This window comes from Ciconia boyciana, chromosome 5, assembly GCF_034638445.1.
Source record: "Ciconia boyciana chromosome 5, ASM3463844v1, whole genome shotgun sequence".
Taxonomy (NCBI): Eukaryota; Metazoa; Chordata; class Aves; order Ciconiiformes; family Ciconiidae; genus Ciconia; species Ciconia boyciana.
The window spans coordinates 12,737,183-12,752,730 of record NC_132938.1 but is presented as its reverse complement, the minus strand read 5'-3'; the positions used below and the strand labels follow the sequence as shown (position 1 = coordinate 12,752,730).

At 39.5% G+C, this 15,548-nt stretch overlaps 1 protein-coding gene across 6 annotated transcripts in view; it reads right to left on the bottom strand.

The window, feature by feature from the left end:
• AFAP1 (actin filament associated protein 1) overlaps positions 1-15,548 on the bottom strand; it is a 122,111-nt gene that overhangs the window by 44,174 nt on the left and 62,389 nt on the right. For all 6 annotated transcript variants that reach the window (XM_072863257.1, XM_072863256.1, XM_072863259.1 and 3 more), the window contains exon 4: positions 3,288-3,396. In XM_072863257.1, the coding sequence (XP_072719358.1) occupies positions 3,288-3,396 (109 nt within the window). The remainder of the gene's footprint in view (positions 1-3,287; positions 3,397-15,548) is intronic.

The following is a 15,548-nucleotide window of genomic DNA, read 5'->3' as shown; positions in this document are numbered from 1 at the left end:
AGGGACTCTGCTGGCACAGCCATTGCAGGTTCATCCAAATCTCTGTTTATAGGAGGATAAAAGCCAACAGGAGCTTCTGAGGCTGACGTTTGCGGACTGCCATCCTCGCACAGTCTAACAGGATCTCTGGGGACCTGTTGCCATATCCTGCCCATTAACTACTCCCTGTGTTTCCCTTCTCCTTGGGCTGTGGGACTCTTGGCCAGAAGCAGTTTGCTGTGTGACTCACACCAGGAAGGATGACCACCCTGGAGCACTCATACCATCCGGGTGAAACCTTTCCTGCTCTTTGCCACATCCCGCTTCTATTCTCTGTTTCTCCAAACTGCTGTATCATGACCAAAACAAGGTTTTCAGGCTCTGGACACAAACTAGCTTCTGCTCACGTTGTAAAGTGACTGTTCTAACGTAAATAGCATTGGCGGTCTACTACCCATACCTAACAGCTTTAGCAGACATGCAGAAAGTTATGCAGAGAAATCCAGCATGTGCATATAGTTTCAAAGGGTTTTGAAGCAGTATTACTTCCAACTAATACTCACTGTGAACTGAATTTGGGAAGCAGTAAAATTCCTATTAAAAAATGCTAAATTGTGGAAGCAAACTGTGTAAAGGTAAGTTGTGGAAAGGCTACTAGTGACTAAATCCTCTCGTCTCTTATTGTCTCATCACAGTGGGTAATGAAAGAGGCTTGACAGTAAACTATAGGTAAGATCTGAAAAATTCTTGAAATCTGAAAAATGTGTATATGTTCAAGTCTTTCTGAAAAACGTGTATATGTTCAAGTCAACACACTCTTTGGGTCTTGGAGTGGGGAAGGGGGCAAGAGAAAGGAGAGAAATACAAAACGTGTAGAAAAAGTGAAAGGTGTCTCTCCAAAATAAAGTTATTTTATTAAGTCTACTAAAGTGTCAGAGACTGAGATTCACTGATACAACATGTTCCAATGCTGCTGATCTACCTTTTTTTGCATCTTCTGCATTTTCTGATTATCCTAGCTTCTTTTGACATTGGCTTTTCACACTTATCTTCATCAAAATTTTCCACTGTTAGGGGGTGAAAATCACAGTGGACTTTCACATTATTTGTAATAGCATATTCCAAAGATTAGTCTGTAATAATTTAGGCATATTGTACAGACCAGTAGGTTTTAATAAAGAGAGTTATCAGACAAGGCATATACAGTCTTGTAATAATTTAGGCATATTGTACAGACCAGTAGGTTTTAATAAAGAGAGTTATCAGACAAGGCATATACAGTCTTGTTTTCATCTAGATGCAAGTGTTCATTTACAAGCAGATTACAGGGACTTGGGGAAGTTACGGATATTTCATTTTCATGATCTATATTCTGCAATTTTCTTCTGCTGCTGTTCACGTTTATAGGTAGGACACATGGTATGTAAGCCTCCTTGCTATTAATGACATTACAAAAATATTCCATATGAGTATTTACTTAAGATAATTATATGTATCCCAACAGTTGTTTAACAGTTTATTCTTGCACTTCTTACACTTTTAGCACTTCTTTGTTATGGTCATCTCCACCTCAAACAGTCTGAACAGCTAAGGTTACATCTTTGGTTAATACACTGCTCTGGTGTCTTATTTTAATTACCACACACACTGGATTTAGTGGAAGTTTTGCTTAAGTGGAGATATATTACTAATGGTATATTGAATTAAAAGCAACTTTATTACCGATGAGGAGCGGAATACTTTTAACACAAATTAAAAGAGATGATAAGGAGTTCAGGACATAAGAAAATATAGCAAAATCACAGCAAGTGAGATGATACATTACACTAACAGAGATTTTAAAGTCTGGATATATATACTTAAATTATGGAATTATTAATGAACTTTTAAGGCTGATATCCTAAATATTTTCATGGATTTGGATGGTTAAGTACAATAAGAAATCAGTTTCATATTTTGTCCTTTTTTTCCCTAGGTGATCCTTTAGCAGTGCTATTAATATTTGTTCTATTAATATTTTTCTGCCTGAGCATGGCTCTTGTTTAATGACAAAACACAAATCAGCAGTTCACCGGATTACAGGGTGTAGCAGGACCACCCTGCAGCATTGCAAGGGAGGAAATGAAGAGAGGAGTGATTTTGCTGCTTTAAGACTGTATGTTCCTTCATTTGCTTTACAGTATATGAAACTCTTTCTTACCTTGAATTTCTTAGGTGAATTAAGATAACCTCAGTTTGTGCAGTGTACAAGTGAATAATTAATATTCTAAGGTGACTCCTATGCATGTGTTTTAAGAACAGAGATATCATTTTATTAATTTGTTCTGGTTCAAATAATAAAAATGGCTATAAAATGGGGGAAGATATGCCTTTAATCTTTGGCCCATAGAAAATAACGATTAGTGATAAATCAGCCATACACAAGTAATAAACTACCCCAGCTAATAAAAAAAAGCAGCAAAAAGGAAAATCTTTGCAATTTTTTGGTACATAATGTCCTGTTGACTGACCCTGTGTAAATGCTCACAGCAGTCATTTCATTGGTTCACCAGCGTGCTCTCAGCGTAGCCCCACTTAAGTGCATAGGTCTTTGGATAAGTGTTTGGATGTGAGAAAGAGCATTTGTGTGTTGCAGAAGGATGTTCTGATGGTCAGTTAGGAGGCAGCCCTCTGCCTTTTGCACTAAACGAGTAGTCACAAAAATACTGTCATGTGCATCAAACATGGCTTGTGGGAACCAGTATGAATGATTTATCCCTATCAACAATGTGTCATCAGAAATGATGCAAATCACATCTTTTCAATAATTCCTTTTTCATTTTTATTTGTCTACTTTAGCAAGTAATTCAGTGCAATAGAGGCATACCAGTAGATCAGCACCAGTTTCTGACATCTCTACATTTACAGTACCGCCAGTCTAGAGGGGTTTACTCTGGATGATACTTAACTCTGGAGTCCTGGTCCAATGCCCCCACCAAGTCTGTGGTTTAAAGCTGTCCAAAAGACCAGTGGCTGATTTGGACCCTCTGTCTCCAACAGCAGCTGAAACATGTTTATGTGCACCTAACTTGAGCGCCAGGTTTAGTTTCTTCTAAAAGGAGCCTGGTTTGTGCACACCAAAACAGTTCTGCAAACCAAACCAATGCATGGCCAGTGAGGATAACCAGAACCGGCCCCAAATGGTCAAACGCACGCTTACGACATGTCACCACAGCCCTAATAGAGATGTAGGTGTCAAATACTAAAAAAGCTGAAGGACACTGGAATTACCAATTGCTCAGACACTGGTCTGGAGATATATTACTCACTAGAAGTGATGTACTCAGGAGCCTTTCCAGGACTAAGTGGCACTGCCTCTTCATAATAGCCTTCAGGAAGGGAAGATGTTGGTAATGGTGGAGGCCCATTATCTGGTGGCTAAAAAAAGAAAAACAGAAAGAAAAAGAAAAAGTGAACACCTATCACTCATGATAAGGAAGCAGAACCTTCTTGCATGTAATCCAAGTCCTTTGGGGATATAAACAGTACAACCTTACTTGCCATTGTTAAGGATGGCAAAATCAAGACAACTACATTAAAATAAGTTCTTTCTACAACAGCATTAAGTGGTAAAAATGTTGAAAAGATATAGTTCTATATTTAAGAACTAGAAACTTAAAGGGTCTATGTAGGAAAGAGATTTCTGTGCATAGACCATTTTACAGTGTTAAGGCTTCTTTATTAGTATTTTACATCTGAAATAATTTGTATTACAGCAGCGAACAACAGTTTGGTTGGATAGTTTAGAAAAGCTAAATAGCCTGGGCTGGCAGAGATAAAGGACAGATAATTTAGGTCATATTTTCATGATGTATTTTGTTTTTCAATGGCAAATCAATTCTTCATATAGACATTAATTTTTAAAATGCTCTTTCTACATAGTGAAAACTGAGCTACAACCAAGGAGAAGTTTAGAACATCAAGAAACTATTATATGATAAAATAAATATTTCAAATACCAGGTCAAATTCTAAAATGCTTCTTTTCTAAATATAAACCTGTTTTAAATTTAAAACTGACCAACTGCTGGTATGTTGATATAGTAACAAAGTAAATTTAGTACTCTATGACTTCTTCCATATGACTTTACTGTTCTATTTCCTTAACAAGTACCAAAACAACTGTATTTTATAGAACTCATTCATATTTGCCACACGTTTTTAGTTCCATATTTTCATATTGGAGAAAATACTGAAGTCTTTTTCCAACACCAGTGGTTTATTGTATGATTACAAAAATATAACTTGTAAGCAGTCTCATTTCTGCAGTAACATTTTTTCAATACATCTTTCTCTTTTTTTCATGTAATGAAAGAGATGTGATGGTGTTTATCTGCATTGGACTGATCCAGTCTAAACTCGGAGAATTGAACAGAGATACCAAAGTAAGAAATCAGGCTGGGTGAGCTTTGCTCATGGTCAGATACAGACTCTTCTGGAGTGCAATTCAGTGGGCTGAACAGTCTAGTAGAGGCATAGAGCCTTCTTCCACATAATATATATGAAGCCACAGTGATTAGACTGCTCTTTTGCTATAGACCTAAAGTTACCTGGGAGGAAGCTGAGCTTCAATAACACGTGGCATTAGCTGTAATGAAATTACTTCCATGGGCACTTTCAGGCTTGGATTAATCTTTGCAAATTTCAGAGCTAGACATCTCCAAATCTCATTACTGATTACCCATCTACGCTGGACACCTAATGCTTAACAACATCAGCAAAACGAGTCCCACCCTTAGTGTGCCCTGTAGCTAAATTCATATCGACTGGGTTTTTCCACCTTGCAGGCAAGTGCTCATGTATTCCCGATGTGCAGGAAGGCAAGGAGCTAACCAATAAACCTGCCCTTCAGCTCATCCAGCGCTGACCTCCCTTTGTGCACTGAGTAAAATCAGAAACTTCCTCAAGAACAATGAACCGATTCGTGACTGAACACAGAAATTCTTGGTCAGATTAAGATTTACACTAATATTGCTTCTGTATCAAATGATATAGCCAACTTCATATGTCACACTCAATTACAGATAAGAGATGGCAATTACTGTTATCTACAATGTGAACCAAATGAGTATTCCTCACAGACCAGAGAAATTATCTGTCAAAGAAGTGAAATAATGAAAAAATATGACTTTTAGCATAGCTTCTCTGTGATTCTACTGAAAAAAACCCCAAATTGCAAATCTGCACATAATCACAAAATAAATGAGTCTTTCCAGGTTAGCTGCTGCCGCGCAACAGGCATAAGGGACATGAAAAAATGTTACATGTTCGTTAATATTGGAAAATTGACAGCACATTATGAATTTTGCCCTACACACCTGCACACATCAGCTCTGTGTGGCCTGAACTGCTAGACGCAAGAGGGGGAACTGCCTCCAAAGAGTTTGCATTTCCTCCCTTCACGCAGGTAGGCAGAGCCTTGCTCAAGTAAGTCGGGGTCAAGGTTTGCTCCTGGGGCGGTGTAGATTCATCCCACCCCTTTCATAATACAGATATATTAATATCTCGGTCTAGCCTTAAACTATTTTCCCCGTCAGGTGTACATACGATATATGAAATTCCTATCATTATTAAACCTAATTCACCCAGGAAATACCCATTCTGAGAGTCATTCCAATTTTGACTTGACACAGCACCTAGGTTTCAAAGCTATCTTTTATCCAGAAATAAATAAGAGGTTCCAATAAAGGGGGGGGAGCGGGGGGGAGGGAATCCTTGTTTTTAGACAAAATGTTATTCAGAAAGAAAGAAAAAGGAAATGAAACACAAATGGTGCTTGTCTGAATTCGACCCTGCTGGAGCACCAGTTACTTCATACAGCTGGGGCGGGCTGGGCTGTGCAGCCAACATCAACACAGATGGAATCTATTGCTGAACTAACCAGGCCCTCCTTTCTGAAATGCATTTTGCAGTGCTTGCCATAACAAAGTTGAAAACAATTACAAAAAAGATAAAAAAAAATAATTAGGAGAAACAGAAACATCCAACATTAAATACTTTCTGATTAAAGCAAGGATGCTTTAATATTGAAAGAAAATCCAACTGATTAAATACAAAATAAAAATACCTCACTCAAATCTGTACCATAAACAGCTGCATCTTTTGGGGGCTATGGAATATATAAGAGTTTGAGCATCAAGAAATGTAAAAAGTGCATCTGAGGATTCTGATATTACTTACGAATATTTACAGTGCTTTAATTTTTTTACCGTTGCTAGTTGTATTGTTTAATTCTTTCAACTTGGTGATTTTTTAGTGGAAGAATTCTGATGAAGTTATGAATTATGAACTGAAACAATTGTTGATTCAGTAACTTTTCATTAGTTTACCTGAAAAATAAAAAGGCCATAAAACCCACAAAACTATTTACATATTCTATAAAAGGATTCAAACTCAAAAAACCCTAGAACATGTGTAGTTTGAGTGGTATCAGGAGGAAAGACCTGGCAACCTGCAAAGAAGGCATTAGCATGAATTCTTACTTTTATTTTTTTTTACAACAGGCCACAGGGAAGGAAACTAGAAAATGCTGCCTTTCAAGACAAATAACCTTGCTCAATCACAGGAATAAGAACTGAGTCAGAAAAAAAAATTACCATTATTTTTATCTCATTTAAGGAAAAGGGACAAAGATGAGTGAGATATTGTTGCCCAGAATAATACCCGTAATACTGAAACAATACTGATAAAGGTGTTTGTCAGGTGCTGGGTCTGAGACCAAATAAGAGATGCTTTATTTGAAATGAAGAAGTGGATGGGGTGATTATTATACTACAGAGATGAGATCTCTGAAAGACTGGGTTGTGCACAGGATGCCCAACCGCAGTTTACAGGAGGGATTGCTGAGAGAAAGAAACAAATATCTCCAAGTAATAAGCCATATTCACCTGGATCGTAAAACTCATTATTCTACTGGACGCTATGAAACAGAAATATTAATTTTATGGCGTATTATGGTCTTCCCCTCCACCTGACCCTCTGTGTTCCACAGACCACAAATAAACTCTTTCTTTCTTTGTCCTAGGAGATAAAATACTTTATTTCCCCCTTCTGTCCAAGGGTACCTACCAAGATAGGCAGTAACTGTTTTTCTTAGGGATAGTCTAGCTGATATCTGCTGACAATATGGAAGTATATAGTGTGGAAAGCAGTACGAAGGACAGAGGAAAATAAATGTCATCATATAGGGGCCTGAGGATATAAAATCACTTTACACCCCAATGAAGACTTACACTATGTAGGAAATAGAAAGAAACACCTCCCTTTATGCAATGATTTAGGACGTGGAGATTTCCAGTGCAAAGCAGTGACTTTAGCAGAGACTGCCAGCACACTCGTGCTGCAGGCAAAGGCTGCCAGCAATTCAAGGGCCATGCTCGCACGTGTGTTATTAGATCAACCACCAGTTCGGATCCAGTCGGACTGTGGAGCCAGCTGCTACGTAACCCCTCAACAGTGAAAGCAGCAACGTGAGACTGGAAAAGTGGTCACACATTGGTGATGCATAATAAAGCCATTCAGAAGCCAGCAGGCAAATGGGGGCTATCACGAAGAAACCTTGACACATGCATATGCCATTTGCTTTGGAGCAAGCTTAGACCTGACCTCTGTACAACCCCGCCGCATCCTCAGCCTGGAGGGGGAAAAGTCCTCACACATTTATGATCCCTCTCCCCACACATAAGAAAATGGATGTCCAGAAAGCAAGATGCATCAAGAAACTGAGTACCAATATAACTGGCAAAATTACTGACTGTACATTTCAACCAGGCTTCATCATACCACTGTAAAGGCTGGAAATGGGGTGCCAGTACTTGCCACACACTTGGTATGAAAGCCTTTAGATAAACTCAAAATCGCTAAGGCACTAAAAAGAAATTACTGTTTATTGCCAGCTATTGAGGACCTGCATGGACATTGGATTTATTCAGGACAAAAATGCTGACTATATGGGATGTTAAGACCATATTGAGCTGTGCAGGAATGAAATATTAGCCTGAGCATAGACAAGCAGAAGCTAAGAAGAATTCTTCATTTGACCTCAGCTCTGTATTCCAAAGTTATAAATTTCTCAGGTTGTCAGCTGGACCCTACAAAACCGGGAGCCAAATAATGTGAAAGAAGTCTAACAACTCCTCTTTTCAGCTTCTGAGCACACGTGACAAAAGACAGCAGACCAGCCAGGCACCAAACTCAGCTTTTTGGAGCAGAGTAACCCTGTCAGTCCCACCACAACGTGGGTACCACAGCTGCACAACAGGATGCTGGTATAGTCCCACCCAACCACCGCTGAGTGTACCCAAGCAATTACAGCACACACCTCTGGGACACTGGTGCTACCAGGAAAAAACCAAAAGGAATTGCCAAGAAATCAGCGGCTGGAGGCAGACATGATGGGAGGCCCAGCAACTCCCAGCAATCCAAGGAAGAGCTGAACTGGTAACCCGCCAGCTCCTACTGCAGTGCTGCACAGAGGAGGGCAGGGAGGAAACGCTAGCTGAAGTGATTACCAGGCGGAGGATGAGAATAAGCACAAGTGAAGCTTTTCCTTAGGGTGATCCTGAACTGTGACTTGAGTAGGTTTAAGACTAAGAACAAAAGAAGGTACACGCTTTGCACGCTGTCCTCCAGGGTGTGGAGGTAGATCTGACGCAGCCTAAGATTGTGTCTGCTGACTCAGGGGTGAATGCCTAATTAAAGGTATCTCTGGAAAAGTGCTTAGTATGTAAAGTATAGTGACTACAAACAGATCACAGCCTCAGAAAGCACAGCCCGATGATGGGAAAGGGATTTGAACAGACTTGCTCGCATTTAAAGAATTAATCAGGGCCTACTATGGCTCCACAGTTTGATCTGAAGATTGGCTGGAGAGCATTTACAGAGGAACCTCACCAGGAAATGAGTTACCATTTCACAAAATACAGCACATCTGAGTTCTCTTTAGATAACATGATAACCCCTTTACCTAAGCAACAGGAAGGTAAAGATGGCAATTAAGAGGACCAAATGGAAACAGTAAGAAACCAACACAGTATATCAACCGAGCAGAGGACCCAGTTGGTTCTTGCATCTCTCTCATGGCAACGTCAGCCTGCGTCAGAAGCCAGGCATAAGCTTAAATCTCAGTTCTGGGCATTGTATTCAATTAACATTTGAGATATTAAATAAAACTGAAAAGACTGGAGCACAGAATGCACCACTGAAAGGACAGATAGCTGGAAGAAGTTACACCCAAACTCTATGGAAGACAGGAGTGGAAATAAACTTCAGACTCCATGAAGTAACAGAAGATCTAAGGAAATAATTAAAAAGTGAAAAAGAATGAGCCATAAACAAAACCACAATATCTCTGTATCATTCAGATTTTATAAGATTATTGCACAGCCAGCTGGAAGCATCACTCAGACAAAACAATAGAGTTGACTCATGTCAAGCAAAGGGTCTGGGTGTACCAAGAAGAGAAATGGGCTTTAATTAATGCTGGGGAACACTTTCATGCATATTACATGAGAAAGATGAATCTGAATTTTAAGCAGCATGGGCCCTCAGTCAGAGGTGGTTATTGTAACTGTGCTCAAAGAAGTGTCTGTATTCCCCAGCAAAGACAAAATCACCTTCCTATTCCAGGAGTTAATAAGCTCATCCAGGTACACAACATGACAGTGCGGACAAGACAAAGCAGTATGGTGAGAAAAGTGTCGGCAACACCATTTCTACCAGAACAATATTTTCTAACAGCCTGAGCACTGCATCAAACAAAAACAAGAAAAGACTTTGGTACTTACAGGCCCAATTCCTTTCCCATGTGTTTGTGCACAGCCCATTAATGAGCACATTTAGAAAAGTAAATAGGCTGGTTCCTAACTATCAGCACAAGGAGGGTGGTTTATGGACACGTATACCATAGAAACAAGAAACCAAAAACCTGAGGGAGTATGTTATGAAAAATGGTGGGATAATATCCTATCAAACCTGTGGTATTAGTAATCTAATAGCTTTCGTCTGTGGAGGTCAAAGTCCATCAGCATCTAGTAAAGACAGAAGAGAGGGCATACAGCTTCCCAATGATCACAGAAAGAATCTGGTAAAGCAGTTCAATCCTACTCTAAATCTGACCTGAGCTCATCCAGTTTAAATGCAAATTTCCAGCTCATTCTGACAGCTCAGAAATGAAGAAAGCTTTGAAACACAGTGATGTGCATTGCTGTAAGTGTATAATACAAGTGAACTGAGAAGGAAAGTACTTTATCTAAAACTTTTCTGTGATACCATTTGCAAATGTGAAACAAATAATCAACAATAAGGCACCAACCCCACTCAGGGGAAATGGGAATGGCAACTACAGTGTCCTGCAAGACACGACCAACAAAAAACGGGCTGCAAACACTTCTTTGTCCTTAATCCTTATGCAATCATATATGATGACCAAAAGTATTCCACAACCAACTGCATCATGTCCAGAAGACTCTGCTGTTCTGGTCACTCGTGATCAAACCAGAACATGAACCCACAGCAGATGCATAGGAGAAACACTGATATAGTTCAATAGAATTAAATTATAGCTCAAAATGAAACAGATAGAGCCTTTCTTACACACAGTGGAGTGAAATGAAGCCTGAGAGGAATATAATTGTGATCTCAAAGGATATCTGAGCCACAAGTACCAAGGTGAGCAAAAAAGCTACTTAAACAGAAAGACAAAGGCTGGCAATGAACACTGGGATGGTGGAACAGCCTTTCAAATTGAAATAGTGGGTTAAAGAAACCTAAATGCTAGTAAATAGGCTTTGGTAAGTGAGTTTCTGAAAGGATTAATATTTTATAATGGCCTGCAGTAAGAGTGACTGCACTGAATAATCAAAAAGGCCCCTTTAGTTGTTCCTTCATTACAGAAGAACTTGAGATTTCTTCAAACTGAAGCGATTAGCCAGCTCTGAATGAAACAAGTGATTTTTTGTTGAATTTACTTTTGTTGCTTTTAAAAATTTTCTGCAAGGAGAAAAACTCCAAGGCTAATACTATTTTAAGATTATCTTTTAAGAAGAGCAGAGAATAACAACTGCTTTTCAGTGTTGGGAGAAAAAGCAAGACGAAATAAGGATTCATAGGTACCAACCTGGCACATGAGCCCCTTGCTTTTGTTACGGCACTAGTCTCACCGCACATTTTAGAAGAAGCTTTCAGACTGGCACTTTTTTGATTGTTGTTCAAAGAATGATTAATATAATTGGTGATGTATCACCTCAAAAATCCTTTTGATTTCAGGATGATTTTTTTCTTCTCCAAGGACACTCTCTCCTTTCAGCATTTTCTAATAAATATCTGAGAGTATACCTGACAGGCAGCCAGATAAAGGGAGGCTGTCAAATTGCTTCTCCACAATAGGAAACCCATTTATATGAAACACTCCTACAGAGTGACTGTGTACATTGCAGGAAAGGGTTGGAGGATGATGACCTATCCTTTTGATTTATACCTACAGGGGTTCTGGCATCTTGCTGGACACTTGTTGCAGTTAAATAATTATTAAATTGTCCCTATTCCAAGGAAAATAAAATGTATACTCAATTTTACTGTTAAAATCATGCAAAATAGCTGTGCTGTTTGTATTTGACTTTGTTGGACTGCACAGTGCACTGAAATCACTGACTGTCAGATGTAATATGACAACCAAATGCTTGGAGGCTAGAAGTATTCTGTCACTGTCATGCTGTGGATAATTTATGCCAGTAATCCTCAGGCGCATCTAAGCAGCAGGACACACTGGATCTTATTCTATTGCCTCAGTGGAAAATGTACTTCAAGGCAACTTGGTGATAGTGCAACAATGGGATCCCAGGTGTTAAACCCCCAGCAGCACTGCGAGGTGCACACAGAGCAATGACTCTGTTGTTCCTCCAAACCCATTACCTAGCATGGCATCTTGCCTGTCAAGCACAGGCAAATATCATAAAAGTAGCTGCTGATGTAGAGATGGAGACAGCAGGCTAAAAGACACAAGCCCTCGCAGTAAGCAGATTCAAGAGGGGCGAACCAGTGTGACTCCTTCAGACGCAGTGATCTCCTCCTCTGCTGCTGACCCAGGCAAAGCTCCACCAGCTGCTGGCACTGTATTCACCCTAGCAAGCACATACTAACGCACCCAGGTAAGTGGTGTTTCGGGTCTGCAGGAGGACTCTGAGTTGCCCTTAAGCTCACGTGCTTTATCTTCAGCTTTTACTTTGCTGGCCATCTGAAGGAGTTGTATGCACAGGCTAAAGCAAGCGAGGATTTCTGCTTTCTAAGCCTGACAGAAAGTCTGCTAGACCAGATGTAGGCAAGGGAATGTATACAGAAAAAGAGAATTACTAAGAGATTGTGTCCTTAGTGATTCGCTTCATTCAGGTATAGGCAAGGTCCAGCTTTGTCTCTCGATTTTAAGACCTGGTCCAAAGCCCACTGACTCCAGGAAAACTCTCTGGGCTTTAATGAGTTTTAATAACTAGAGACTTCTTTTAAACTATTAGCAGCATGTCTCTAAATAAAATTAATTTTATACTCTTTGTTCATGGGCTGATGAATAACAAAACTGATAAAAGATTTGGCCTGAACAAATATGCAGGTCTATTTACAGATTTACAAAGGAAGCCTTGCACAGCACCTGCCCACACATAAGTCTGGCTCCTGGCACTACTTTAAGGAGTATTGAATTCCTTACCACCCACACAACTTTACATAAGTAAAAGCTTAAACATCGATTCAGACTAAACATTTTTGAATGCAGAATCCCTTGAGTGCCATAAAAAGAAACAGTGGTGTAAATGAAACTTTAATTTCCATCACGCTCAATAACTGATGTGCTAAAACCATAGATGTTAAAACAGTGCATAGTTTATTTAAAGTTATTGATTCCACCTCCAGTAAATTCCTGTGTTCCAGCAGCACATTGTGTTTCCACTGGAGGCTGAGACCACCGCTAGATGTTATTCAGCAAGTGGAAAAAGTTTCTGTCCTGAATGGCTGACAAAAAGAGGTGCCATACAACACGACTTCCAACTTGCCATGTGACAAGGGCAATCTGGAGCAGAATTTCCTAGCTTCTGGTGGGCCCAGGGGATTTCTTCCACTCGACTACGAAAGCATGGTCTATGAAAAGTGGCTAGGAAAGGTAGCTCAGTATTTGTGTCACTGAGAAATCTGATTATGTGCAGTTTTTATAGAGACTGGCATCAGCTACAAATTTTTAGGAGTCCATTGATTCAGGGTAGGTTGAAAATCACCATGCAGGAGCATTAATGGAAGGGAAAATTAGATCTTAGCCACTGTCACTGATGTCCAGCCTGATGTAAAAAGAAAGATAATATGACAGTCTCTGATCATATCTAATAATAATGAGGGGCTAACAAAGAGGCATCTAATAGAGAAAGGTTTCCAAAAAACAGCTAATGATCAATTCCATTAGTTCAACATGACTTCAGGAGAAATCTTTAAACAGTTAGACTGGGGTTTGAGCTTGCTGTGGTGTTCAAAGGTCGAAAAGCTGATGGTTTTGTCCTTCCCTTCCAACTCCACCTGGTCTTTTGCAGGACAGCAGCAGTCTGTTATCTTTTTCACAAATTACGATGTGCTACTGTCTTAAAATAGCGTAAGTCATAACCCGTATTTGGATAATGCAGGACAACGAGAGGCCTGGGACATTTCCTGGCTGATCTCAAAGTGGCACCTACATCAGAAAGGGAAGCGAAAACCACCCCTGCCTGACAGCAGCAGCAGAATTTCAGAAAAACTGGCAAAACTCAGCTTCCGCCACTATGGAAAAACCAGCTCAGCTTGGTGACTTCACTGAGATGAAAGCATCCGCAGCGTTAGGGGCAGGTCAGAGGGGAGGGCCATGTTCAAACTCCTCTTTGCCAGGCTCAACATGGCAAGACCGTGCTCCAGACCAGCCAGCTCTAACTGTGTCAGCTTCCATGGTAATTCCCACTGTATCTCAGAGAATATTTTTGTTACTCCAAAATCCAAACTGAACTACTGCAAAAAACAGCGTTGACCTCCTGGACCTAATTCATACTTCACACGATTTCACTCACTGCAGCTGTACCAACTTTAAGGGAATTTACACATTAGTATAGGAGAAAGGAAAAGTAGGTCAGTTGTCTTTAGAAAAACAACTTGAATCTTCAGAGCCAATTTATTAAACTGAACCTACATAAATATGAAAGAACGAGGATCTCAATTGGCTTCAGTTTGTGAAGCTAGCACCTGAAGTCTGCATTTCAAAGGCATGTGCATTTTGCATAATTTTCCTGCCTCTCATCAACCCCATCCCTTGTAATTTATGCTATATGCATCCTGAATTAAAGAAAAATAATCATTTTCAGGCACTGATAACCATGAAATGGATTCTCCAGGTTTTACAGCATATTAATAAGACCACTTTTGCATCCTTTCAAATTTATACATAACTATTTTATAGCATCCCTTTTAGTTGAATTTTGCTACAGTATATATACCAACTCTGGATGTGAATGTTTCTAGCATAAACATTCCCTTCCTATAACTATTTGAGCATATCTCATTATATTAGGTAGAATTAAAATTGGGAAAAAAAATATCTTGTTCAGGTCACAAACCAAAAGCTGGCAGCGCTTAGGGAGAAACTATGATTAAGGTATTCTATATAACATATGTTTGTTGGGTTTTTTTACTTTGTTCTGCACTACATAGCATTATTCACCATCAAATAAAGGTTATTATGAAAGGCTGGCCAAGTGTTTGATCTGATAAATTAGTTCTTATGTTCATAAGATGCTACTGGCTTATGTATCTCTTAGAACTGGGCATAAATGTGATAGCAGAGTAACACACTAAAATGTAGCAGAACATCAGCCACCCAGTTGTTCTTCCCCCGTAAGCTGCATCTGTATTTCCTGCTTCAGCCAATGAATGCGGGTCTCCACGGATTGCCCTTGTCACCATGCACAACATTTTCCACAAATGAATGAAAAGATGAATGAAATGAATGAAAAATTATCAGTGTTAGGGCTAAGACTGTGTTCACCTTTCAACAGGCTAAGCCATGATTTGCTTACACTTCTCTAAAAAAAAAGTTGAAAATGTTTTCTTCAAATCTACTGTAAAGTCAGTAACAGAGGAGCATTAAAAGTTGTTTATAGTTTATTCTGTAACAAGACAGCTTCCCCCAACTGGAGGAATTGAATTACAGATCTCAATCAGTATCTTTGCTATAAACATCTCTGAGAACATACACTTCTACTTCTTCTGCAGGGAATTTCCTACCAAGAGACTGAGCACAGAAAAGCACTAAAGACTTTATAAAAAAAGGAAGTATTCTTCTTTCATTTTAAAACTCTGTACTTTCATTTTTCAGCTATCAAGAGGGAGTCTTCTCATAAGGCTTGCTCCAGGGAAAGCTGATCCTTAAAATTGTAAGAAACTTGCTGGGAGCTGTGGGCTTTGCCAGGCCGACCTCCAACACAAGGCAGGTCAGCCTTTGAAGTTAAGATTAAGTTACTCAGGTTTTTGCCACTT